Source organism: Pezoporus flaviventris, unplaced genomic scaffold, assembly GCF_033815535.1.
Source record: "Pezoporus flaviventris isolate CSIRO_AGI_PZ_B2104156 unplaced genomic scaffold, CSIRO_AGI_Pfla_v1 ptg000006l, whole genome shotgun sequence".
Classification (NCBI taxonomy): domain Eukaryota; kingdom Metazoa; phylum Chordata; class Aves; order Psittaciformes; family Psittacidae; genus Pezoporus; species Pezoporus flaviventris.
In genome coordinates, this window is record NW_026892554.1 from 20,707,300 (window position 1) to 20,734,687 (window position 27,388).

General features: G+C 42.6%; 1 protein-coding gene across 9 annotated transcripts in view; it reads right to left on the bottom strand.

Annotated features, from left to right (window-relative positions):
• The window catches only part of NEO1 (neogenin 1), a 187,922-nt gene that overhangs the window by 73,802 nt on the left and 86,732 nt on the right, over positions 1-27,388 (bottom strand). For all 9 annotated transcript variants that reach the window (XM_061447366.1, XM_061447365.1, XM_061447368.1 and 6 more), the window contains exon 5: positions 21,124-21,260. In XM_061447366.1, the coding sequence (XP_061303350.1) occupies positions 21,124-21,260 (137 nt within the window). The remainder of the gene's footprint in view (positions 1-21,123; positions 21,261-27,388) is intronic.

Here is a 27,388-nt window from a genome sequence, read left to right on the forward strand (position 1 = left end):
AATTTCTCCTCCAGGGAGAATAAGATACTCGATGAGGACATGCTAGAAATTCAATTAGAATCCTTACAAACTTCGTTTTAACAACTGCAAGTTTGTTTCTAAGAAGGCTGTATCTCTGCCCTACAATGAGTGTCCTGTTAATCCATTCAGCCACTCCTTAGGCCAGTATTAACACTTGCAGCACATAACTCCTTCTCCAAATCTACCTGTCAAGTGAGACTCCTCTATTTTAGTGAGATGTTTGATTTAAACAGGATTTAAAAATCTTGGCTTTTTTTGTGGTAAATGTGCTGAACTGGAGGGTGCTTTAGTGGATGGGTCCAAATCAGACCCCAGACATCATCTCATCGTCTGGGATAAGCTCATCTTTCAGCGCTAACCCCAGAAGACTTGCATTATGTACAGAGTGCATTTTATTCAAACTAACAGCAATTTCCTTGGTCACTTAGCTGAAACCAGGCAATTTCTGCCAGCCAGCAAGCTCAGCACAGAGGGCAGACCACTGAAAATGGTGTATATCTTATAGTGCTTGCGAGCACCCATGGAGCAGGTCCACTAGGTTACCAAAAAAAGGCAGAGCGTTGAAGTCTTGCGAGGCAAACACTGAAATTAAACAAATCTAGGATAGATTAGAACATTAAACTCTTAAGGTGAGAGCAACAGTTGTCAGATGTCTCAGTCATGTCTTACATTCACCTCAATCTACTTCATGGTACCAAAGCGTAATTACAAAGAGTCAGCAAGCCCTCTGGCCTTCTAAATCCACGCTTTTCCAACATCTTGATTCTGGAGTCTGCTTCAAAATGACATGGCATCCTTGACCTCCTGCCATTCCCACCAAAACACAGATAAAACACATAGATGGATGTTTCACAGATGAAGTTTGGATTACCCTTTCATTCTATGCTGCGCTTGTACAAACTAGCTGCTTTTCTTCAAGTGTATCTTAAAATCATGGAAATTACACTTTAAATGGGGAATTACAATGTTCTTCCTTAAACAGCAGCAAAGGTACACGGATAAGGACTCTGAAAAGAGTCTGAAAAGCAAGCACCTAATGTTGTATGGTTTTGCTTATGTGGACTATCTGGTGCTCTACAGCTTCCTCCACCCATGCCTAAACGTGTACTCCACAGAGATATGATTTCAGGGCAGGGGGTGGCCAGAGTGCATTTGAATTCATTTGAAAACAAAGACTGTGCACCTCCAGTGAAGCTGCTGAAGTACGAACTCAGCAGGCAGCCCCTGGATAAACATTTCAGGAGCAGAAACGACAAACCAAACCACATTCAATGATATTACAGCTAACCAGATAAGGATGAACAATAAAGGGAAATTACACTGATCAATTAGAAAGGTAGAATAAAAATGTCAGGATATAATTCAATAATATCCTGCATTTATTTTTTTCAGAGAGCAATAATAAAACGTGCACTTAAGGAAGAGGAAGTAATAGCAATAAACACTGCAGGGAAAGGTCTGAGACAGAGATCAGAAACACAACCACGAACGAAACAAGACTCCCAGGATCATCACGGCGCGACAAGAGGCAATCACACAAGGAGGTTTAACACCAGCTCCTGAGATTCTCCTTCATCCAACACACTGCCCCAGCAGCTGAGCACCACCACTGAAGGAAAGCAGGAGCTCTGTGTTACAAAAAACAATGAAAACGCTCAACGACTCAGAAAATTGGCTCCAAAAGCAGAATGGAAGCCCTGGATTCAGTTATCTGAGCAAAGGCAAGATGGAGCAGTCATGCAGTCGGACACCTCAAAGGGGTTAAGAGAGCTTAACGCATAAATACTGCAATAGAAAGAAAAATGGGGGGTGTAGATAGATATTTATATGTGTGTATATATATATATCTATATCTCATTCCTGCACAAGAACAACTCCTACACAGGAGTAACATCTAGATGCATGCCCTGTTCTAAAAAAGTTCGTATTCTAAACAATTACTTGCTCACTCTTCCACTTTGCTATGAAAATGGGTTCTTTTCAGTACAAACTTCATTAAAATTAAAACAAAAAGAAAATCTCTAAAGTAACCATTATGAACTTCTAAATATGTAGGAGATGACATTTTCAGGAAGAACTCTCATTAAAAGCTGTGAGCTTGGCACATGGATTTGGACTGCAAATCATGAGAGGTCATGTACACAGACCCACTAATGGAATTGGCTGGGAAGTCTTCCAGGTGCACAAGCATACAGTGGGCTCTGGAAGCATCCCATATACTAGCAGTACTTTTATGGTGTTCCTAAAATTCTATATATCCAAAAGGTATGTGTAAATAATGTCAATGATGGTCAACTGGCCTGATCAGCAACAGTAACGAGCATTTGGAGAAAGAACCTTACCCAACCAGTACCTGCTGAAGATGCAGTGCCTGCTCTGTACTGCGTTCACAGACATAGAATCACAGAATTCCACACTGGTTTGGGTCAGAAGGGACCGTAAAGTTCCTCCAGTCCCAACCCCTGCCACGGGCAGGGACACCTTCCACTAGAGCAGCTTGCTCCAAGCCCCTGCGACCAACCTGGCCTTGAACACTGCCAGGGATGGGGCAGCCACAGCTTCTCTGGGCACCCTGTGCCAGTGCCTCAGCACCCTCACAGGGAAGAGCTTCTGCCTAAGAGCTCATCTCAGTCTCCCCTGTTTCAGTTTGAACCCATCACCCCTTGTCCTACCACCACAGTCCCTAATGAAGAGTCCCTCTCCAGCATCCTTGTAGCCCCCTTCAGACACTGGAAGCTGCTCTGAGGTCTCCACGCAGCTTCTCTTCTTCAGGCTGAACAGCCCCAATGTTCTCAGCCTTCCATCCTTCAAAACATCCTTCACAAGGTAAAACATCTCTTTCCCCACAAAATATATGCAACTAGATTGAACACACAGTATTTCCCACACATTTAACACCACTATATTTTATTACAATTGTTGTCAGTTTAACTGGTCCAGCCATCAGACAGATTCATCCACAGTTTCCCAGATTTCCCCAAAAGTCTTCTTAAAAACCTCATGTCACATTGACCAAATCCCTTGAGTCTGATTTTGTTTCCTTAGTCTGATTAGCCAGCTGAAGTGATAGGTTACACACCACACTTGGAAACAGGATTTCACACTTACACTCGCTGAGAAATTGTGAGTGAGCACCATCTGGTCCTGATGCTGACTTACTGTTCACTTCATGGATTTGATTTGAAATACATCCTCCCAGCTCTCCAGTTTCAGGTAGCCCCTCCCCAGCTCCCTCTCCTTTTAAAAATAGAATAAATATATATAACAAATAAAGCTTCCACTGGGGCCAAGGACACACAGCAGGAACTCGCTCTTCTGCTTCAGGCCATCTTCTCCCCCCCTTCTCTTGACATTCAGTCATCTGCTGACCCTACATTTTCTTTAGCAGGCTTCCTGTCTCCAGCAAGCTTAGAGAAGAACTATTGGAAGATTTGTATGCTATTAGCACGTAACTGAAAGCTTTGTCTTCTTTTACTTGTACATAAGCATGAGAAAAATCATGTTCTTTCCCTTGCTGTTAAGGGGATTGCTGGTGGGGGTTTGGGGTAGGTTTTCTGCCTTTCATTATACTGGAAATTGGGGCAGGCAGCTCCTGGGACAGCTGTCATGGTTTAAACCCAGCCGGTAACTCAGAACCACGCAGCCGCTCGCTCACTCTCCCTACACCCCCGCCCCTTTCCTCCCCCTGCTCCTGGAGGGATGGGGAGGAGAATGGAATGAATGTAACTCCCACGGGCTGAGATAAGCACAGCCCAGTAACTAAGGTATAACACAAACCACTGCTGCTGCCACCAGTAATAATAATGATAAGGGAAATAACAAGGGAAGAGAATACAACTGCTCACCACCCGCTGACCGATACCCAGCCTGACCCGAGCAGTGATCGCGCCCTTCCAGGTAACTTCCCCCAGTTTACGTGCTGTGGTATGGAATACCTCTTTGGCTAGCTTGGGTCAGGTGTCCTGTCTCTGCTTCCTCCTGGCTTCCCCCCCTCCCTGGCAGAGCATGAGACTCACAAAGTCCTTGGTCAGCATAAACACGACTAAACAACAACCAAAAACACTGGTGTTATCAGCGCTGTTCCCAGGCTGAAAGTCAAAAACACCGTGCTGCACCAGCTACTAACAAGGAGAAAAAATGACTGCTACTGCTGAACCCAGGACAACAGCCCCTTTGGAAGACTTTAGGTGTGCTGCACAATGTCACAGGAGAAACACATGGAAAGTATCATGGAATTCCAGACTGGCTTGGGTCAGAAGGGACCTGAAAGCTCATCCAGTTCCACCCCCTGCCATGGGCAGGGACACCTTCCACTAGAGCAGCTTGCTCCAAGCCCCTGTGTCCAACCTGGCCTTGAACACTGCCAGGGATGGGGCAGCCACAGCTTGTAGTAAAACCCCTCTATGGCCATTTATAATTTTAGATACCAAAGATTTATTTCCTTTTTGTTAAGCTTGAGCCCCCCTTTGTGTATGGACAACCTCTGTGAAACTCCTGAAGGCACAGTCTGGGATCACCATGCTGTTATCAGGGAGAACTCTGCAATTAAGGAAGAACTCATAACAACAAACAGATGACAAAATGGATTTCTATATAAAAATGAGGTAACCAGATCTTCTATCAAAGCTTATCAAGTATAATAAACTGAAACAGAGCTTGCTCACCATTCTTAATAGTGGGGTATTTCTGATTATTATTCCAGGCAAGCCTTCAAAGCAACTTCTAGGATGATTTTTAGAAGTGAAAACCTGAATCTAAGCCTCAGTAATTTAAAACACTATGTTCATTGTGTCTATGTTTTATTAAGCCTTCCATCCCCAGTCCTCCTACGAGGAAACCAAGCCTGTTTGACCCCGAATCTATTCCAAGTACCACGGAAACATCTGAATCAGGAGAATGCTCATCAAAATTTAAACTTCTGACAGCAGCACCAAAGGCAATGAAAATTTTATTGAATTCCAGAGCCCTCATTTTCTATACAAAGAGCACCGTGGTGAAGAGGCAGCAGACAGCCCGCTGCAATGACAGCCTGTGGCCTTTAAGCCCTTGCTTCCAACCTTTAGTGTACGGCTACTCCCAGTTGAAACCCTCCACTTCAGCTACTACCACACCATCTCTCTTGTACCCGAAGCTGCAAGAGAGGTTTGGGATATGATTCTGTCTAGATCCACCTGTCCCCTCTAAAATAAAACCCCAACATGGATCCTCCATCTACACCAAGTCTATTTAATAAATGATCTGCAGCACTTCTTCAGTCAGTGGAAGACAAAACCCTTCTGGCATTTATGGATATTCATTCTGGATAGCAGGATTTTTTTCCTTAAAGATATGTTTAAATTAATCCCCATCATCACAGGCTCATGTCATGGCATACAAGTTCTTACACATCCACCACAAAGTTTCAGTTCTCAGTAAAATCTGTTATCACATTATCATTACTCATTTATGGCTGTATAAAGACTTTAAAAGGACGACAACCACACTTAATGCACGGCATGCAGTCTTACCATGAAGTTAGGAAATGGTTGTGAGCGCTAAGGATGAGCTTTTCTAACAGATTGTGAAACAAGGGTTCTCTTATTGTATGATTACTGCTATAGGTAAAGCTGAGGCCTCCAGCTACAGTGAATGACACCCAAGCGCATTGGTAAGGACAAGTTTGTAACTTGCCAAATGGGAAGCTGGCAAATTCTCCACAGGTATTTTCTTCCTTGACTGCATTTTTCACAAACAAACCCGAGTTCACATCTTTTTGTTCACATCTTTTTGATCAGTGAAAGAAAAAACAAACTTGATTTTCAGTTCTTTCATTTTGTCAAAGATGCCCAAGAGAAGGGAGATGCCTGAAGAAAGAAGAAGGGGCTGGAGAACAGAAGGACGGGGTTAGAAAGCCGGGCCAAGGGGGATAAATTCAGGCACAGACAGATACAGATGGATGGAAGAAGCACAGCAAGAAACAGCTGGACAAAGGAGGTGAGAGCGATGGGAGTGCTGATAGCACCATGATTTGAGAGGAGCTCAGGAGGGTAGGGATCAGCTGAGCAAAGAACAGGACCCCAGAGGGACTAATAGAATTTAGTAGGACACTAGAGACAATCAGTGCAGTAGAAAAAGACATTGATGAATGTGGCACAGGAGTAAGGGCAGGGCAGGCTGGGGCCTCAGGGAAAGAGGAGGACAAGGCTGGAAGAATTCTGCCTGCACTGCCCCATGTGAAGGGCAGATGTCTTCAGCTGCTGTCCCTGTCTGTGCCTCTCGGGTGGGCCTGGGGAGGTGGATGTTTCAAGGGCAAAGCTCTTTGTGAGCAGTGACTGCAGCCCATCAAGTGGTGTGATGTGGGCTGGTGGCCGGCTGGAGCAGCAGAGCCACTCGCCCCTCATCAGTGCCTAATGCCCATCACAGCTCTAAAGGGATGTATTAAGAGATGCATACTCCGAAAATCAATGCTGGAGTGTCTCACACTGGGCACTAACACAGCTGGATACATTTCATCTTAATTTTTCTATGTCTCAGTCAATTCTTAAAATGGATTCAATACCACTTCATTTCAGCAGCGTGCAAATATGCATTCATTAGTGTTTATGAATGATTCAGGTTCCATGGTGCTGAATACCAAAACAGAGATAAATATGGATTTGAGCTGAGCATGATAAATAAATCACGGAACTACCCCCAAATAAGGAGAAAATAATCAAATATTGAATATTTCTCAATAAAGCAGTATATGAGGTTTGCTCATTGCACAAGGCAGCAGGACCCTGCGGAGAAACAGCAGGAGAACACGTATGGTAAGATTTTAAGATGTTTATACCCTCACGCCATAACAAGAGGCAAGGGGAAGGTGTCAAGGTAAAGACAGCAAGCCTTGAAAGTTCTGATCCTGCAATATCTGCCTGTGCAGCCTTCACAGTGGGCCAGTGCATTCATGTGCTGGACGAGACCAAGAAGCTGCGAAGGCCAAAAAGGAAACAGATTTTGATGATAATTTCAGATATGAACCCATCTGTTCACTGAATACAGATTGTCTGGAATCACCTGGGGAGAAAAAACCCAGAACACAGGTCTGCAAACAGTAAAAATAACTGATTGGTTCCACCGCTATACTAAGCCCCACTCATATTTACTAAACTGATGGGAACTTCCAACACTACCAGGTGTATCCCTATAGTAACTGCCCACAAGGAAAAATGCTTTTTTCTCATCAAGTAAAAAGAGCGATGGAGAGTTTATGCTTTTCTGGGTTTTTTTGCTTGTAATAACACCAATTCTGTAGGCTTGCTACAGAGTTATCCAATCCCTTTCATTTCCAGATCAATGAATGTAGGCCTATCTTCATATCAAAGTCCCTTCTAATTTCCAAATCCCCAAAATAACCTTAATTACAATCCACTTCATAATAGCTTCCACATAAAGAACAAGCAAACAAGCTGAGACTCGGCAGTTTGAAAGGGAACAAATGCAAAGGATATAATAAAGGGCTATAAAATCATGTCTGGTGCCAGGGGGATAAGGACAGATTGCTTCAGCATCTTCCCATGCAAGCTAGGAAAAAGAATATCCAATAAAGTTAGCAGAGATCAGTTCAAACCAACAAAAAGAAGCTGCTGCTCCTACCAGTGTCAGGGGATGCTGCAAATACAAGATGTTTACATGGGAGAAAAAGGGGCAGGAGATGGATTAATAGGACAGAAATCCATTGGGAAGAGCTAAATCATGTAGAAGCTACATACAGCTCAAAACCCCCAGTCTGCAAATGGCTGGAGAATGAGACATTACTCAAGGGAAGCAACAAATATTCTTGCCCTTTACTTGAATTCTCCCAGCCATCTGCTTTGGACACCGTTAGGAACAAGACACCAAACACATGGGCCTTCCGCTTGGTTTAGCACAGCTATTGCTGTACTGCCGTGGTCCCTTCACTCACAAAACCATGTGCATAACAACACTACAGTGTCACACACCTCCCTTTGCACAGCACTGCTATTAAAATAAGAGGACTTGGAATGCGTGGCCATCCCCGGCCCTGACAGCAGACACTTGTTCAGCCTCCAGAGCCTTGGGACCAAAAGCCCCCAATTCCTGCCCATCCCGTGTGTTGCTCCAACTTACTCTCCCTATTCATGGTCCCATGTCAGTCACACTCCTCACTGAAGCAAACAGGACACCTCAGGCATCAGAGCTGGCAGCAGCCACATCTTACAATAGGAGGCTTAACTCATATGTATGATACCAACTGAAGTGTCAGCTGGGTAAGGTAAAGCCTTACCCGGCGCTGTTACCAGCAGGATTTTCCCAAGGGAGTGCACTAAGAGAGCTCTTCAAGTGCATTATGGAGAACACACTCCTAAGGTGGAATGTGACTGAAGGGAATAGATGCTTTCACATCTTGGACACTCTGCATTGTATTTGAGTTGAGCTAAAGGTAGAATGGATTTGGGGTGTATCTTCCAACTTCTCTAGGATTGACCAGAACTATAACTGTGCTGTACGAAGCCAGGATGTTCTCCCTTCCCTTTTGTGCTTAGTTGCACAAAAGGACATCTTCTCATTAATTTCTCAGCTTTCTAGAAAGACCAAAGTTGGAATCTTGGGGTGTGTTTCTTAACGCTTTGCAAGAATCAGTCTCAAATGGGCAAGTTCAGTGAATACAGGTAAGTCTTGCTGTGTGTTAGTGTAAAACTTCTCCTTCATATGCACCATCTTCCTGCACTTTAAAGACATTTAACTTTGAAAACAATGATCAACAACTATAATCAATCTGAAACTAAAGAAACCAGGTTTAAGTCTTGCAAGAGAGCCAGCTTTAACATGTGAAGTCACAACATTTTGCCCAACTACTCAAACAAGTGATTTAATGTTACTGTATAATTAATATGATGATGCAGAGCTTTACAACCAGTAATACAGAGAAAATGGTCAATGGAAACCACATAAGAGGCTTCATAAAAGCTTTATTCCTTGTATTTCTATTGTACTTGCTTACCATCCAGCTGAGTTTTATACAAGTTAATATGTTAATTGTTTAAACCCTCAGTTTTTGTGACTCTTCGGGTTGATGCCTATCTTATTCCAGTTCTGATCAAAAGTAGCATGGAGATGAGCAGCTCTGAACATCACTCCTGTAACGGTTAATCACACTAATGATAATTCAAGCAAATTAGTAGAGCAATAACTATGCAACATTCAGATGAAGCGTATGACTGGAAGGAAACCTACAGCCACTGCCAAGGACAGACACACTGCAGCTCACAAACCCTCAGCAGCCTGAGCTTGCATAACAAAACTCACTCCTTTTCCATCTCCCAAAGCCTCCCGTGGTTATCTTCCCATCCTGCGCCATGCAAATTCCTGCCCGGCCGTCCAAAACAAAGCTTCAACTCGTTATTTAAAGCACAATGATTTGGGCTCTCTTGTTTTCTGCACCAAAGAGAATACAACAGGATAGTGGTCCTGCACTGTATTTCTATTATCTTCTCACTAGAACCCCATCCTGAGACATGGTTTATTCTGTGTGGCTTCTCATGATGTGCCAGAGAGGAAGCAAATAGGCAAAAGCTAACGGCTATAAATCAGAGCTATGTTACTGCTGACACTGTCAGTAAACAAAGTTATTAATTATACATGTGCTGGAAAAGCTGAAGAAAAATTATTTGCCCAAAGGGCACAGGAATGTCAAAATTATGCTTTAAAAATTGTCCCTAAAGCATCACACGGAGCTGGTAATGAAACATTTGAATTTACCAAAATGGATGCTTAACTGCACTGGCTCCGCTCTCAGACGCTCTGAACTGCTAAACTCATCTCCAAAGAGATTTTCATTACAAAGACTGACATATTCTAAATTGCACTTCTAGCCTCTTGGCTTCATCACTATGTATAAAGCCTGCCTTCAGTGCTCTTTGGGTAGATTGTGCAACTTGCATGCCTACAGCCACTGCAGCCAATACATTTATTGTACTATATATAATATTATTATAAGATAAAACTTTACGAAGCCTATGTTCTGTGTATTAACTTACCAGTTAATAAGGTTACAATAGGTTGTTCAAGGCCACCTACGTTGGGCCTTTCAAGTGTTGTGAGTTAGGATGAACACAATAGAACCCTTATACTCAAGTTGTATTTACAGAACTAAATACTTGACTGAAACTAAAACCATCTGATGCAAGTCAGAAGCACGCAACCTGTGGAATGCCACTTCTGGAGCACAAGGGTGCTCTGAATTACCACAAGGCATAGTGATTTATGGCCTCCCTTGTAAGTGCTTTGGTGAACACTATGCTGAGACTGTACCTAAGCTCCTAAGAATGCAACAAAAGAACAACCATGGAAGAAATCTTTGAGTCAGCCCTTGAAAAATGAAAAAGATGAGCAGAGCTGCCAGGAACTGGGACTGTCTCCTGCCACTTCCTAGCCATTAACTACCCTGCTGGAAGCCGAGTTTCCTTCCATCTAGTCGCTTGGATTCTGTTCACATTTTCTTGCAGGCCTCCCTCCTTCCAGTACCTTCCTGAAGGTTGAGCCTCAACGTGTCACTGAAGAGCACGTAGGGACTTTATTATGCAGATCACACCTGCCTGAAAGGCTTTCACCTCTACTACAATCCAGCATGTTTAATGCCAACTGACACTAAACAGAGAACTGTGTTTAGTCAAGGAATCAAGACTTCATGGTGGTTTTCTTTTGAATTATTCTCCTCCTAAAGACAAACTCATTAACAGCAGGCCTGGGTAGGGAATAAGTCACCACAGCTAACAGCCCGCCTCCTTACAACCCCATCGTTTCATCTTTGGGATAAACTATAGTCGTTGGCAGGGAAGTTTTCATAATGAGACCTCTAGTAGCTGCAATAACCTAGTGGCCATTAGAGAAATAAATTATCTGCTGGTATGAGAGTCAGCTTAACTATCATAAAAATTTAACTTGAAAGAAACTATGTATGCTTTATGGGATGGTCTCTCTCGGGAGACTTGCTGAAGTAATGCACAGTGTTCTGCAGCGTTTCCAGCTCAACATCACACTCAGATCTCAGCATGAAATTTGGCAGCACAAAACCAATGCAAGCATCTTTGTTGGAATGGAAAAAACACAACCTTCAACCCCATAAACCCAAGAATCAAACTTAAATTCAACCAATTAAACACAGAGGACTGACCCTGATGTACAGAGAAAATAGCTGCAATTTAGGGTACAATTTCTATAAAAAGAGTTCTCACTTGGAGGAAGAGGCATTTTAATGAGCTGCTCAGTTCACACATTCACATTTCGTGGAAGTCTTTGGCACATGCAACTTAAAAATTACTACTGAACCTTTCCACTTTTATTTTGTAATTGAAATTCTGACATCTCTTTGATAGGGAATAAAGCCAATAACAACTAACGCTATAGTTTATCTCTGGTTTCTGATGACATCTACTACATCAATCCTTAATAAGGATTCAAGAGCACTTGGAAAATGAAGCCATTGGACTTACCCCACTGGATGACCTTTCCTACACTGCTGCCTGAAAACCACACACCATTTATACTATCAGGTCTGTTGTACAGAGGATGAAATTTCCACCCAGTAATCATTATTCCTCCTGCCTTACTCGCAAGGAACCTAACAGCACCCTTCATGCAGGGTACCATGTATATTCATGCATGATATGACAAAGTTCATGGAAATAGAGCTTTTTGTTCCAAACAGTCTATCAGAAAACACATCACAGAATCAACTTTAGACTCATGGAATTGTTTAGGTTGGAAAAAAATCCTTAAGATCATCAAGTCCAACCATTACTCCAGAATTACCAAGTCCACCACTGAGAGCCTCATCTATGCGCAACCTCCCATCCTGAGGAACAGATCCTCCCCCAGGTAAAAGCAATCCTCATTTTCCTCATGCAAACAAATGAAGATCCTCGCTGACTTATTCTTGCCTAAAGCAGGCAGGCAAATACCTTTTCTGTTTTATTATTTTCATTTAAATTGCCTTAAATTCATTTACATTCCCATGGGAATGAGAACTGGTATTTACTCTTCACTCAATGCACACGACTTGCAAAAAGCTCACCAAAAATACACAACAAGCAAATGCCCAACTAATACCCAGTGATTATAACTTTTAAGCACTGATTTGGCCCTATATTCTAATGTAAAATGGACACTGAATAAATTGAGGCTGTATAAATATACTGATAAACACGTTCTGCCTGGTGCCTGGTTTGGAAAGGAAGCCATAAAACCTGCTCTGATAACGAACACTCCTCCAGAAACAAGCAGAACCTCAGTAGAGAAAACAGAGCTGGCAGCATTCACACTGTGTCTTCCCAAAGTTAAACAGTCATCTCCACAGTATGATTTCTGATGGGCATTTTAGTGAGTGGAAGACTGGTGCCTGCAGCACGTGTCTCTAATCCGCAGTTTAGATACTTGAAATCATCACATAACCGACTTCAGAATCAAGGTAGTAAATCCTGGGCCAAGTAAATCCTGATCCAAAAGCACATTTTTCGGTTGGAGACTAGACAAATAGCTCTAAATTTGAAACTCAGGCAAGAAAAAGCATTTTCTGTAACTGACTGTCTAGGCCAAAGGTATTGATAACAGCATTAGCTTATTCTATTTTAAAAGCCATTCTGTGGAAATTTCTTTCCATAAAGCAGCAGCTGGTTCTAACCCCTGCTAAGATGATCCTTCAGTTATTAGAAATTCTAGCCGAAAGAGAAACCAGCTTTTACAATTCCCATAGTTCAATATCAGTTTCTACATTGTAGATATTTAAGACACTGCTGCTTAATTTAGTAACGTTTTCATTATCCCCAAGGATTACTCGAGAACATTTACAGGGGAAACCATTTGTGTAAATTGTATGGGTTACTGATCATTTGGTTTTGTCTCTCTTAATGGTATTTTTTTATTTTTTTATATATATGTCTATATGTATGTTATATATATATTACATGTTAGATATGTAATATCCATTATACATATTTAGATATAAATGCTTATATGTAAAATATATATTTGTATAAATCACAAAGCTGGATTTAAAGTCAAGACCTACCTCATCTTCCTTGCATGTGCAGTTCTGGACATATTACCTCCCACCCACATGCAATCCAGTTACAATTACACAGCCAAAAAGATCTCATCTTTGTCCTCACTAACACCTCACCATTTGGGGCTGTTCTACAACTGGTTTTCTGGTGCCAGAAAAGCCCATTTGAAAACTATGCAGTGCCTACATGTCACAAAAACAATTTTCCCCTAATGCAATCAATCACTAGTTTCTAATCACTAATCAAATTGTCTAGTGAATGATGGGTGTTTCATGTAAAGAACCTCATGATAAGGATACTGGAGAGGGACTCTGCATCAGGGGCTGTAGCGACAGGACAAGGGTTGATGGGTTTAAACTTAAACAGGGGAAATTCACATTACACATAAGGGAAAAGTTCTTTACTGTGCGGGTGCTGAGGCACTGGAACAGGCTGCCCAAAGAAGTGGTAAATGCCCCATCCCTGGCAGTGTTCAAGGCCAGGTTGGACACAGGGGCTTGGAGCAAGCTGCTCTAGTGGAAGGTGCCCCTGCCCGTGGCAGGGGGTTGGAACTGGATGATGAGCTTTAAGGTGCCTTCTGACCCAAACCCATCTGGGATCCTATGATAAATGCTTGTCAGGTACTCAGAAAAGATACTCTTTTAAGAGCAAAAGCCTACCTTGCAATACTATTATCTACCAACCACTGTGGCTCCATCTGCACTGGGCTGGTACAGGCAGCTTCTCCCTGTCCACACCCAGAGAGCTGCCACATCCATGGATCTTCCTGCTGGTTCTCAGGAAGTCACCACTGCTGGGAAGAGCACGTGCTGGAAGGTGGTGTTTCTGGATGCAGCAGGAGCAGGGCACTCCCAGTCACGGTGTGATCAAAGAGTGGGAATGATTTCAGGCTGACAAACGTGGCCTTTCCCATCCTGTGCCAAAGCTTCAGAGAGATGCTTACACCCATTTCCAGTTCCCCATCCTGGTCTGCAGTGGGTGGAGAGCTGCACATACCACACTCATAACTCTGCAGCACAGTTCAAACCAAACCCCATCTGTTACTGTAATGAGTGCCTAGTCTGAAGCCTCCAACACCTCCTCATCGACCCATGGATGGGTCATACCAGAGGGGCTGCACCTCTACAAGACACACACATAACCCTTGTCTTCAGTACCAGGTTTCAATAATCATCCTGTACTTGCCCTGGCCACAGGAGTTAGACACTGCTCACATCACAGCACAAAGCAGGCAGCAGCTGCCTCTGCTCACCCTGGCCCCAGGAAAGGTCACAAAACCCTCCCAGCCCTGAGCTTCACAGAGCATTTGCCCCCTTTAAACACTGAAAGCCAGGAGTGAGCAGCAAGGCAGAGGTCACTGCCTGCAGAGGATCCCCCGTGCCTCTCCTTACAACATCCCATTTCCATGGCTTTGTAGCACCACTACTGAATTTTAAACACTTGCACTGCTCCAAAGGAATCCTCCTGCCAAACCGCACCAAAGCTCATGCCTTACTCTGAGCTGCAACCGAAGAAAACACATTTTTGTGCCCCTATTCAGAACTGTGGCCAACTCTTCAGCAAGCTTTAACGTCCTCTGCTCCTGAAACATGGCAAGAACTGGACACGGGTTTCTCCTGGTGTTAGGTAAAAACAAGGCAGACCAAAAGAATTCACAACAGTTCATCAGCTCCAGAGGAAGACTCAGAAAGTGGGCAGAGGCAGCTGGAGGTTCTCTGCACTCATGTTCTGTGTACAATAGTGGGCATGAGCAATGAGCCCACGGTATCTTTAAACGCAGCAAAACCTCCATGTTTTGCTTAATGCAAAGAACCATTTATCGGTGTGGACATTCACAACTGGTAATCAGAATTAGGCACTGCATGCACATGGTCACTCTTGGTCTCCAGGTAAAGCCTGAGCAACTGGTAAAGTCTTAACCAACCACCTCCTTCCTGCCCATTCCATATGTGTTTCTCAATATTTGTTCATAACCTTTTCACTGGTAACAGGCCTTCGAGGGTTGAAACAAGGACAGGCAGCCTGGGAGGAACACAGAGAGACACTCAGAGCAGGCAGGGATCAGGGTAGGAAAGCATCTCCAGAAGGGAACAGGAGATCTGGTCACCCGGGCTGAGGTACCCAACAACTCCTTTGCCTCCATCTTCACCAGCAAGAGCTCCAGCCACACTGCCAAGCTGCAGAAGGCAAAGGTAGAGAAGAGAAACCTCTGGGGAGACCTTAGAGCAGCTCCAGTGCCTAAAGGGGGCTCCAGGAAACATGGAGAGGGGCTTGGGACAAGGGCCTGTAGGGACAGGCCAAGGGGAATGGCTTGAACCTGCCAGAGGGGAGACTGAGATGAGCTCTTAGGCAGAAGCTCTTCCCTGTGAGGGTGCTGAGGTGCTGGCACAGGGTGCCCAGAGAAGCTGTGGCTGCCCCATCCCTGGCAGTGTTCAAGGCCAGGTTGGACACAGGGGCTTGGAGCAAGCTGCTCTAGTGGAAGGGGTCCCTGCCCGTGGCAGGGGTTGGAACTGGGTGAGCTTTAAAGGTTCCTTCAATACAAACCAGGCTGGGATTCTATGATTCTAACATTGGTGTTGAACACAAATGCGAGAAGCAAAAACTACTTGCAAAGTATCTATATTTATATTTAGTTGAATCCATAACTGAATCCACAACTGCACAATTCCATGAACATTAAACTATACTTAAGAGCAGCAGCAAGGACTATTAGAAAGTCTTTTGAGATATCAGAATGAAGCACAATGGTACTGACCCAAATCACACCTTCACCCTCCCCACCTCAGATTTCTCTGACCTACTGCACATCTTTTATATCACTACAGAACAAAGACCATTAATGGAACTCACATCACAGCCTCAAGGAAAAGAAATAACCTGTACGAAGCTGAGGGGTTCTTTTTGCCATCACCAGCTTCCCCAACCAGAATAGCTCTGAGATAACCAGAAAAGACAATACTTTGTCCCGAAGTCAGAGCCTTTGACAGCATCAGGTTTAGTGCAGTTATCTGCTGAATGTGTAATTGAAGTGCAGCCTGTTATCAAGATACAGCACTGAGCTTAATTAGAAACAGAAATCGATGAAGATAATCTAGAAGCTATGAGAAAGGTTTTAGCAATTTTCAGTCTTGGGTCAAATTTCTTCCCTAGATTGTTTCCAATAATACTGAAAGCTTATTGCAAAAGTAAGAGTTACCCAGATGTATTATTCCCTTGCTACAGGACTTAATCCAGGGTTTAATGTGCTTTCCCAACATCTACAATTCCTTGAGAAGGATGGCATTACCTTTAACAAAGCACCCACCTCAGCTAAGACTAAATGTGCTACTGGAAGACAAGTCTAAGATTCTTTACCTTAAGGCTCGTCCCTCAGCAACTGTTTTGGTTTGATTTTAAGCCAGTCTTGAGTTTAACTCAGGCAGGTTAGGAAACAAAAGTGAATAAAACTGCAAGATGAGGAAACTAAATGACTGAATGGCTTGAACATTCCCTCTCTGCAACCCCAGTGGTCAGTACGGTTCTTTCTTCTTTACTTACACTTTCCTGGCACATTTTCCTCCTATTTTAATGATAGGAGGGGAGCTGTTTGACCAAAGACTTACTTCTCAAGTGGGAGACAGTTTTCAAGCTGTTTTACAAGCCTCATCAACAGCTCTAGACTACATAAACAACAGTAAATCAAAATAGAATGCATATACTGGTAGAAACATAACCACAAGTAGGTTTTAAGCCAAGATCTTCAAATACAAAAGCTTAAAAATCATAACCTGCCATCAATAACTGATGCGTTTCTTGGACTAGAAACACACATTACACCATTGGCAAATGGAAGCAGAACACCCATAAAGATTCCAGACTGCTTCTCTCTGAGCATCACCTCTGCAGGCTTTTGAGCGTGCCGAACCTTGCTCCGAGTGTTTAAGACCACAGGTTTCACCATCCTGGATGGCTCTGCATGTGCCACATGTTAGGTGTGCCCAGAATCATGGAATCCCAGGTGGAAGGGACATCACAGACCATCTGGTCCAACCTTTCTAGGTTGTTTCAGCTGGTCTAGTGTAGACTCACAACCAAAGACAGTTCTGCCTCGACACAACATCATCTTTCCCAATCCGAGTTGTGTCACTGACTAGCAATTTAAAACCTATTGGCAGACAAAATGCAGACTTTATCTCACTTGCTTTTATTATCTACATTACTCCCCAGCCCTTGCACAGAAAGCACAAGTGTTTTCTTACGCTGCAGGACCAACTGCAATACATGTATTATTTGATGGAGTAAGGACTTGCCATTATTACAATTCCAGCTATACTGAAAATATTTCCAGGGTTTCCCTTCAAAGCACAGGATTGGTGATTCTATCAAAACACTTATTCTGCATTTGGTTTTTGCATACAGCTTGCCCTGGCAGCACAAATGAGGTAGTGATCAGCCTGTTGCTGTGTAGAACCTCCAATTTATCATTAGAGACCTGTGAATAAAACTTTCCTATCTTTAATTTTAGTACATTAACACAGCAAGGCATTTAATGCCCAGTGTTTAAGATATGCTATCAGACACTGAATGCTGTCTTACATTACTCAAGAGCCAAGTTTCTGCTCTTCCAAACAATCATTGCAAGGTAATAACAACAGAAGAGCAGCGATTCTCTCTCTTCTCACAGTAATGCAGTGATTCATTTCTCTTCAAGCCTTCAGACCTGCCATATCAATTTCATAAGGAAAATGGAATTGGGGGGGGGGGGTTATTGTTTTCTGGTCTATTATTAACTGCAGTAAATATTTCAACAGAAAGAGAAAACTCCCTCTAAACTCATTATCTGCAGCACAAGTACCAAGGCAGGCGACGGGAAGCTCACGCCGTGACCTAACTCGAGCCACAGCATTCACAGAATCCCCAGGGGTGCCGGGCACAGCAATAAATCTGAAGCATTTCCCAGATGAAGAATGAACTTCTGACCTTCCCAGCATTTAACTGCCTCTATGGCTCTTCCAGGCCACAGGTTTGGGACTGAACAGAAGCCAGCTGATTGCATTTTAAATACATTTACTTCTTGTTGCCCCAGCTTTTCTTTCATCACTTTCCACCTTATCTAACGGAAATACTACAGATTCCTTCATTGCTGAAGGAGGCAAAACAACTTTTCTGAGCGATCTCGATTCATTACATGTGATGTAAATAAATCTGGTCCCCAGCGCCATTCCTCCTGCTGACAGCAAGGGAAGAATTCTGTCAACACAGTTAACAACCTTGACTTTGTACCAAAGGTTTTCAGACAGCAAATTATGGCCGCCCTTTGTGGGAAGTAACCCGCCTTGGCGAAGGTACCTTCGTGGTGCTCAGCACGAGACCATGATGACATGCTTTTTGCACCCAAGAGTAAATCCAGGAGAAGTAAGTACAATGCTGTACAGACATTTATCCACTTGACTTTTGTCCCTAAACACTATCTTCAACACGGATGGGGTTCAGAAATGCTCCATTTCAGCCCCTAAAGTCTCAACGTTGAGGAAACACGTTTGTATAGTATCCTTCTGGACTCATAAGTACCTTTATTAGGAAGGATTACTTGACTAGAAAGTCACGTTTCCAGAGTCAGCCCTTCAGGGATGTATGCAGGACATTTCAATCATTTTCTAAACCCAACCATTAAGGCAATACAAGTATTTTTAAATGACGCAGGGTAGCCTGTTCAACAAGGGGTACCTAGTGCAAACACACATGCAGCACACCAAGATGCAGGTATTTCTTGCCAGCTGAGCACAGCACACAACCCAGATACACCACACTTCATGGTACCCTACCCTTGAAAGGTGAAAATCAGCCAGTTCATCCCTACTGCCAGGGAAGAGCAAAGATGCAAGTAATCATTCCAACACAGAGGCTGCTTGGCAGCTTCCTGCCACTGGTACCACATCACAGACAGAGCCTGTTAGCTTCCAGGGATTTAGACCCTTGTCAAAAGATACAGGAAAGTGGGCTTTGAGCAAAGTGACATCTAACAAGCATTCTTTGTATTCAATGCCCAATTTAAGCTTACAGCTTCTAACAGTTAAGAGGCATCAACAGGAACACTGCTTCACTCTCAACTGTCCTAACACTGTCAAACAATGGCATCTTACCCATGCTGAACTAGAGATTTACTCATCTTACTGAACTGGCATTGTGAAGTGGTAACAGAAGGGAAAAAAGAGATTGACTGTCTCAGTTCAACCTCTAGCATGGCACTGAATCTCCACACACACTCAGGTACTTGGAGAGAGGCAGAAAAATACACGAGGCAAGGGAATTAAATACCCCAAAAATGGCTTTCTCATATGAGCTTCTGCCAGACTAACTTCTAAGAATGACAGAAAAAGCTTAAATTAAGCAAAATCATGCAGTTATTAGGTGGGAAGAGATGGCAATTTTTCTAGTCCAGAAAAAAATGATACAGGGATCACAGAACAGTTATTCAAACTATTCAACCCTTCACCAAATTACAGTAATGCAGAAATACAATTACGCTCTCCAGCAACCTCCCAAAGGAAAGGCAGAATTAAGATTACAACTAAGAAGTAAAATCAGAACTGCAACTTTCCAAAATGTATTCTCTGTCATCTTTAATCTATTTTAATACTCGAGCATTAGGAGAAATCTTTGGGGGTTTTTGTGTCAGGCATATACGAAAACTTCAGCATAAAAGACCTGGCAGAACCTATTCTGTATCTTTACAATTGAATAAAGAAATCATTTCCATTAGTTTAGATAAGGAACAAAAGAGTTTTCCCAAGCTCACTTTCATCCCCCGAGTGACCTGACTGTACATCCTTCATTAAGGTTATAACTCAGTCTTATCTATCACTTGCTTAGCTTAATTACATCATATCATTAATATCATTAATTCCTGCCACTGCCCATAAAACTCACAGCCTCGTGCCAATTCTGCAAAATAGGTCAGAACTGAATTAAACACAGCACACCGAGCTGCATCAAACCACCATCGAGTGCCACACTGCATCAAGCACGCAAGGATCTCAGAAGACAGAGCACCATCTTCAGTCTTCTGGCTCAAGAAACAAGGGAATTAAAATGTGGAAGGGTTTTTTTGGCATGATCGGAATTTCTTGGCTTACACAACACTCTGAGTTAAAGTAGAGCTCTACTGCATCTGAGCAGCCTCAGAGAGACTAAAGGCTTTGGGGCTTCTTCCCCAGCTTTGAAAGAAGGGCAGAATTGGCCACAATGCTTGACTTCTGTACCAGTTACCCACAGAAAGCAAGAGGCATGCTCAGAGAGCCAGTGCCTAGACCAGGGGGGATAAAACACAAGGTGCAGCTCAAGGTACAGGTAACAAAAGGAGAGTATTCCCCTCCATGTGTTTGTTAATAAGGTGCAGAACTGCTGCTCAGTTTTACGTAGATGTGGTTAAATAGAGCTGCCACACAGCAGAAATGCTGTGAGTGTCAGCATAAACCTCCCTCCATATGCCACTTCCTGAAGAGGAATACTTTGGCTGGTCAATACTGAGCAACTCTTGTTATCCCTTCTTAATTTCTGTAACTTCTCCACCTCTTATGTACCAGAAGCATACCTGGAACTTCTGAAACACAGCTAAGAGACAAAACGTATCATCTGAAATATATATCTATTTAGTACTAACTCAACAGTATATTTAAGGACTATGAAAAACTTCATATATGTCCTTGACAAGGAAGACCTAAGTCACAGCACTGTAGGTCAGTTTTCAGATAGGTCAGAGCAGGGCTGATCACTTCTCCTCCTTTAGTTGGCACTGACCACATTTAATATTAAATGAATATATAGCAGCGTTTAACCGTGCTCAAGATGCATTATATAAGCAAATTCCCATTTAAATCCTTGTGAAATTAAGAGCAGTTTGAATGATAAATCAGAATACCACATAACAGTATTAAAAGAAGCAGAAGAGTGCGTTTTGTTTTGTTTTAAATGGGGCACAACCCCCACAACACAGGGTCTTTCACTGACCACACAATAAAACTCCAGCAAAAGGTCACCTGGAGATGCGTTCTGTCTGAAAATCAGGTATTGGACCTACCTTGAACTGTAAGTTCTGCTTGAGCCTCGATGGTGTCGTTTCCACTGTCCGCTATGCAGGTGTAGGTCCCAGCGTCCTGTTCCGTAACCTCGCTGATCTCCAGGCTGCCCCCCGCAAGCAGGAGAAACCTTCCAGAGCTGTGTAAAACACGACACGGGTGAGCTGACAGACACAAGGACTTCAACTGTGCCACCAGAGAAGCACACACAAGCCCAAAACATCTACGCAAGCTGAAGAGGCGTTTGCACACAGTATCTGTAGGTGCCATTTACACAGAGCCATGTTAGGGCAAAGGATTTTTAACCAGAGAATCAAATCCCACACCCTGGCTTCACATTTAAAATGAAGTTCAACTACATCGATTCCAGAAGAGCAGCTCATCTTTTGGCACTTGCAGCTTCAGTTGCTCTTAATCAAATGTGATCCGAGGTGTTTAGAACATAGCAAGAAAAACATCAGGAAAATGAAATGGCACAACCACATCATTAAGAAAACCCAGCATTCTGCGTTTACAGCTGGAGTAACGTGCTGCATGAAAGGCTGTAACATGGCAGACTTAGACCTGGACAACATCAGGAAAGAGGCACACGTGGTGTAACACATAGTAATTGCACTTTGGCAAAAAGGCAGCCACTCTGTCACTAAGGTGCAATATTTCAGAGCAAGATACAGGTTAAAGACATTTTCAAGATACAAATTCATCAAGATGACAACGTTTCTGTACAGAATTTCCCCCCTTGTAAAGCCAGGGGGAAGCATTTAGAACTCAGTCCTTAGAAACTACCTGCTTTTTATGCTTAATGTACTAGATACATGTGGCATCTTATACTAAACATAGTACCCACAGCCAACAGCAATGTTCTTCTCTTACTGCAACCATGATACAGAAGTTTCCAAGATCCTTTATCACTCCAAGTAGCAAAAAACAAAGAAAGAAACAAACAGATCAACCCAACTGCTTTCTCCATTTGAAATTTTAAATTCTGTTAGTAGAGCCAATGCTTTCACCTGCTTTGAAAGGTGAATTGTTAGGACACGAAGACTTTTGACTCACCTAACTAATTACCGCATTAGTATTGATTTATGATACTACTATAATTGTTGATCAATTTTCTGATTCAATACATTAGAAGCAAACAAAATGTTTATTGGAACTAAGTGAAGGAAAGTCTTAAAAGCATCCAGAGAGATGTCCTACCCAGGTACACCATAAGGAAAGGCATCCTGTTTTCATGCTCTAGTAACAGGAGGATTACACTTGGTTTTCTAGTAGCGTAGTGAATTTGAGCTTTAAAAGGAAGAATGCCTGAAGAAAAAGTAGAGCAGCATGTGGACTGCACTGCAAATGGATGCTAGCCAAGAGGAGAACAGCAAGAAGTTTGTCATTAAAATCTGTTTTGGAACTGCTTGACAGTGCTTCAAGGACTACATACACATTCTGTATATATTTTATTGTCAGTGCAGCCAAAAAAAAGGCAGGAGCCTTCTATCATGAAATATGTAGAAAAAAATAGGAGCTTTTGTGGTAATAAATAGTGATCGATGATCCATCTCCTACTTCAAGCAAGAAAAAGTGATACAAAGGAGAGGCGAACAGGAGCTGCCAAAAGCACCTCACCTTTTCCCCATCTTCTTCCAATTTCTTGTATTCAAAAACTGTAGTGGTAGGACAAAGGGTGACGGGTTTAAACTTAAACAGGGTAAGTTCAGCTTGGATACAAGGAAGCTCTTTACTGTGAGGTTGGTGAAACCCTGGCATAGGGCGCCCAGAGAAGCTGTGGCTGCCCCATCCCTGGTGGTGTTCAAGGCCAGGTTGGACAGTGTCTTGAGTGACATGGTCTAGGGTGAGGTGTCCCTGCCAATGGCAGGAGATTGGAACTGGATGATCTTAAGGTCCTTTCCAACCCAAACCATTCTATGATTCTATTTACCTGTATATCTTGCCTAGGTAAAATCATTAGTTTTAAACCACACAAGTCTACTGAAGTTAGCATAAAGAAACTGAACCTAGACACCGTGGATTACACCACCTCCAAGGCAAATCTGACCATCTAAGAAAGTTCTAAGACCATCTAAAAAGATACAAGAAAATTATGCCCTTCCTCATACTTGAACCTCTGGATTTCTACCATTTTCTGAATATTCCATCATTACCAATCTCCAAGCAACACGTGCCTCATGATGCTCATCTTCTCATCGCCAGCCTCTGGAAAAGTGAAGCAACATCTGCATGGGGAGGCAGCAGACTATCGAGGCAGACTATTTATTAGCCAGCAATTAAGATGTTACTAAGACTATTAATAATTACTAGACATTGTTGCATTAGGCCACCAAAGTCAGTCATACAGGACCTCAGAAACTACAGGTAACATGGTAGCATTTACACGGATTTGCCTTTTTGCCAAGAAACAAGGTTTTACAGTTTTCAGTCATCTCGACTGTATGCCATGTATTTCTCTATTTCCCTCAAGAAAACCTAGAGCTGAGCCCAGATTTTACCCATACGTGATGCAACACAAGTTCACCACTCTTAAAAACATGGAAGAAGGAAATCAACTTGTGAGACTCCCTGGTGATTCCTTCTGTATGCATAAAGCTAGGAGCTTAAAGCAAAAGTGCTTTGGTAATAAAGTAAAAACATCTTAATTTTGTAAGGACAATGAAGCACTTCCACAGAAGAGTGAAGCAATCAGATTTCAGACACTGGAGACAAAGAATCAGCTTAATGTAAAAATGATAACATAATTTAAAGTGTCATTAAAACCAACAAAGATTGATCATTCGAATGTCAGGGAACAGGAAAATCAAATTCAAATCTTTTATATGCATTCTATACAGCCCTCAGTTACACACTCATACACAATTACTGGAGCTATTTTGGATACCCACTCACATGATTTTTTTGTGTTTCATTATCACAAAACATAGTGAGTCTTTATTAATTTACTGTATTCAAGTAGCCAGTTATACCCTGAGGTTTTGGCTCCCCCCCTTTTGAATTACTATTCCCCAAGCATCTTATAATCTATTTGCAGTGTTGGTAAAGTACAGCAGATAAAATTAGACAGCAAATCACATTATTTTGTGGAATCTACTACCAGAAAAAACTCCATAATTACTCTATGTTTAACCTTTACCGAGCTGAGCAAGTATAATTCACTTAATACAAACCACTCAGAGTGCCTGGCAAACAATAATCTGCAATCATTAAAACCGTCACACATTTGTATGAAGTACTAATGAAAACCCCCTGCACTAAGAGTACCTATGTGATCGTACGTTTAAAGACTTCATTTGAATGCAAACAGCAAGAGCATAAAATGAATGGCACACATGGAACCACAGCTTTGGGATCTCCTCACTTCAGAACACAATTAACCACACAAACCTGTTAGTTTTCGGAAGGCATTTTTCAGTGTAAGATTTCACTGTACTGGACAGCTCAAAACCACCTAAGAGTTCCCTGTACTTGAACAGCCTTATTAGAACAGGATGTTGTAGTTCAGAGACCTTTCAGCTGTTAACTTGTGCGTTCACTTGTAATTTCTTCCGTATCAATGTCCAAATACAAATCAAGATACACAATATGTGCTCTTTGGGCACACACACCGATCCACACACCGCAAAGGCTGCGAAGCAGAACTTCATCTTCCAAACACATGAAACTCTGTGCCTGTCTTGCACGCTCCAAAACCCCGTCTTGGCATCAAAGCTGCCAAAAAACTACTCAATTTGGATATCGAATTTCCCTTATAGTATCGGGTAATACTGACAACATGGTAGATCTTACTTTAGAAGGTTTTCTGTAAAGGACGTAAGTTTTATTCAATCAGCTTTATGCTTCAGTGACTTTCCTCGCTTCCTTCCATTTCTCTCCACATTTCCTATGCTCCTGGCAGAGAAATTACTCACCGAGTTCATGGAAGAAGTCCAGCTGAACAAGCAGAATGCACATTAGTGTTGCTGACTCACACACAACAGGGCAGGTGTCCACTGGCAGTGCTCTCCAAGAACTGTGTGCAATATCCCCTATACCTCAAGATTATACCCACATGAATCCATCGACTCTAGAGGCTGCCTTCATATTTTGAAGCTCTAGCTTGGAGCTATGAGCACCAACAACATAAACCTCAACCTGAAGCAGGGTTTAGCCTTTTCCTTTCTTCTCAATGTAGTTTTGAGAAGACTATCACATATCATCAAACTACTGCTTGGCCAGCAAGCCAATTCAATGAAAAGCTTCCATCACAAGGCCAGTGCTTTGCTCAGTCACAGGTTATGGGGTCCAGTTTTCAACTTGCTGATTTTTTTATCTCTGAAATTGTGAACGCTGGAAGAAAGGCCTCAGAGGAGCAGACCACAACCAGACAGCAATGCCTATAGAACAGCACACAGGCAGTGCAAGCATACACAGACCCTTCCTCCAAAGAGTACAGAATCATAGAATCATAGAATAATTACGGTTGGAAAGGACCTTAAGATCATCAAGTTCCAACCCCCCTGCCATGGGCAGGGACACCTCACACTAAACCATCTCACCCAAGGCTTTGTCCAACCTGGCCTTGAACACTGCCAGGGATGGAGCATTCACAACCTCCCTGGGCAACCCATTCCAGTGCCTCAGCACCCTCACAGGAAAGAATTTCCTCCTTAGATCCAATCTAAGCTTCCCCTGTTTAAGTTTTAACCCATTACCCCTTGTCCTGTCACTACAGTCCCTAATGAAGAGTCCCTCCCCAGCATCCCTATAGGCCCCCTTCAGATACTGGAAGGCTGCTATGAGGTCTTCCCTCTCTTCTGTCAAGAACTTTCCACCTTGGTGTCCCCCAGCACATTTTGGTGCCTGAGGTTGTTCCTCTCCAGGTGCATGACTTTGCACTTCTTGCTGAACTAATTTTACTTACTCTTCAGCTTCTGAGGACCAAGGCTTCCAAGACCTGGGTATTTTGTCATCATTGTTGGAGCTCTTGATGAGGACCCAGAGAGCCAGCAGTCTAACTACCACTTCTATTGCTTTAAAATCTTTCAGTTAACAAGTTCTGAAAGGCTTCCTTCAGACTTTCTAACAGTTTTACTACACTGGCAACTGTCAGCATTGCACTGAACTTCACCGCTTTCTCACTCTACACTCCAAGCTTCCTCCTTTTTCACTCTAATTTGGAAACTATTTTATCACAGCAAGCTCATTTCACAATATATTGCATTACAGGCTGCTTCTCTGAAGAAGTGCCAGGACTGCCATCATTAACACTGACTCTTATTTATCCAGTCACAAATCTTATTGCCGTCTTCAACACATACTTCATTGAAATTAAAACACCCTCCCTTGTTTCAAGTCTCCTAACAAATATTTAATTTCAAAGCCCCATCACTCATTCAAAATCATTGATTTTCCTATAAATGCAGGGTCCTATCCATATTCTGCTTGAAAGGAAAACATTTCATTTTGTATTTGATCAACTGCCACCACTTAAAAGGGAGTAAAAATCAGGCCCAGCCCTGACCATGCTATCCGAGTTCTGCTTCCTAACCCCATCCACACACAGAGGCATGCATCTATATACATGTGTGTATACCTACATATACGCATGGGAATGTGTGTAGTGTGTGTGTGTATAGACAAAACCCACGATTTAAGAGCTTTTCCCAGACAGAAGATACATTAAAACCTGTCTGGATGAAAACAGTTTTCTCCTGGGCTAACGAAAAGCCCTGCTAGTAAGTAAAGCCATTTATATCAAAAGGGGATTTTAATACAAATTAAATGTGCTTTAATTTGTAATTAAATTAACAGACCATGCATAACAAGCTACAGTAGCTATTTTGAAACAGTCTACCTGGAGGCTTTACTCCAACAAAGAATCTTAATTTTCAGTTCCAGAGATTTTCCAGTTATTCTAGTCAAAAGAATAATACAACAGTTGCCGAGTTAAATGAAGTTAAAGAACTTTTTGCTGTCTCCTCTTTGAATCCTTCTCTGTTAAGCCACCGCCATGAGCAGCAGACCTCAGAGTTTTGGTACAGTTTGATCTCTGCAACAAACTTTACTCACTCATCTTCAGCCAGGCCAGAAAGGTTCTGTAAGTAACAGCAAGTCAAAGGAAATACAATTTCCACTGGTCATACCCCTTATTTTCCTTTTAAGCTGTATCTTTGTGCAGAACAAAACATTTATTTCAAATGGAAGAGGAATATTTCTTTGTCTTTTCTACTTTATCCTCTTTAGGGAATACACATCCAAAGGATGTGACAACCAGCAGATTCT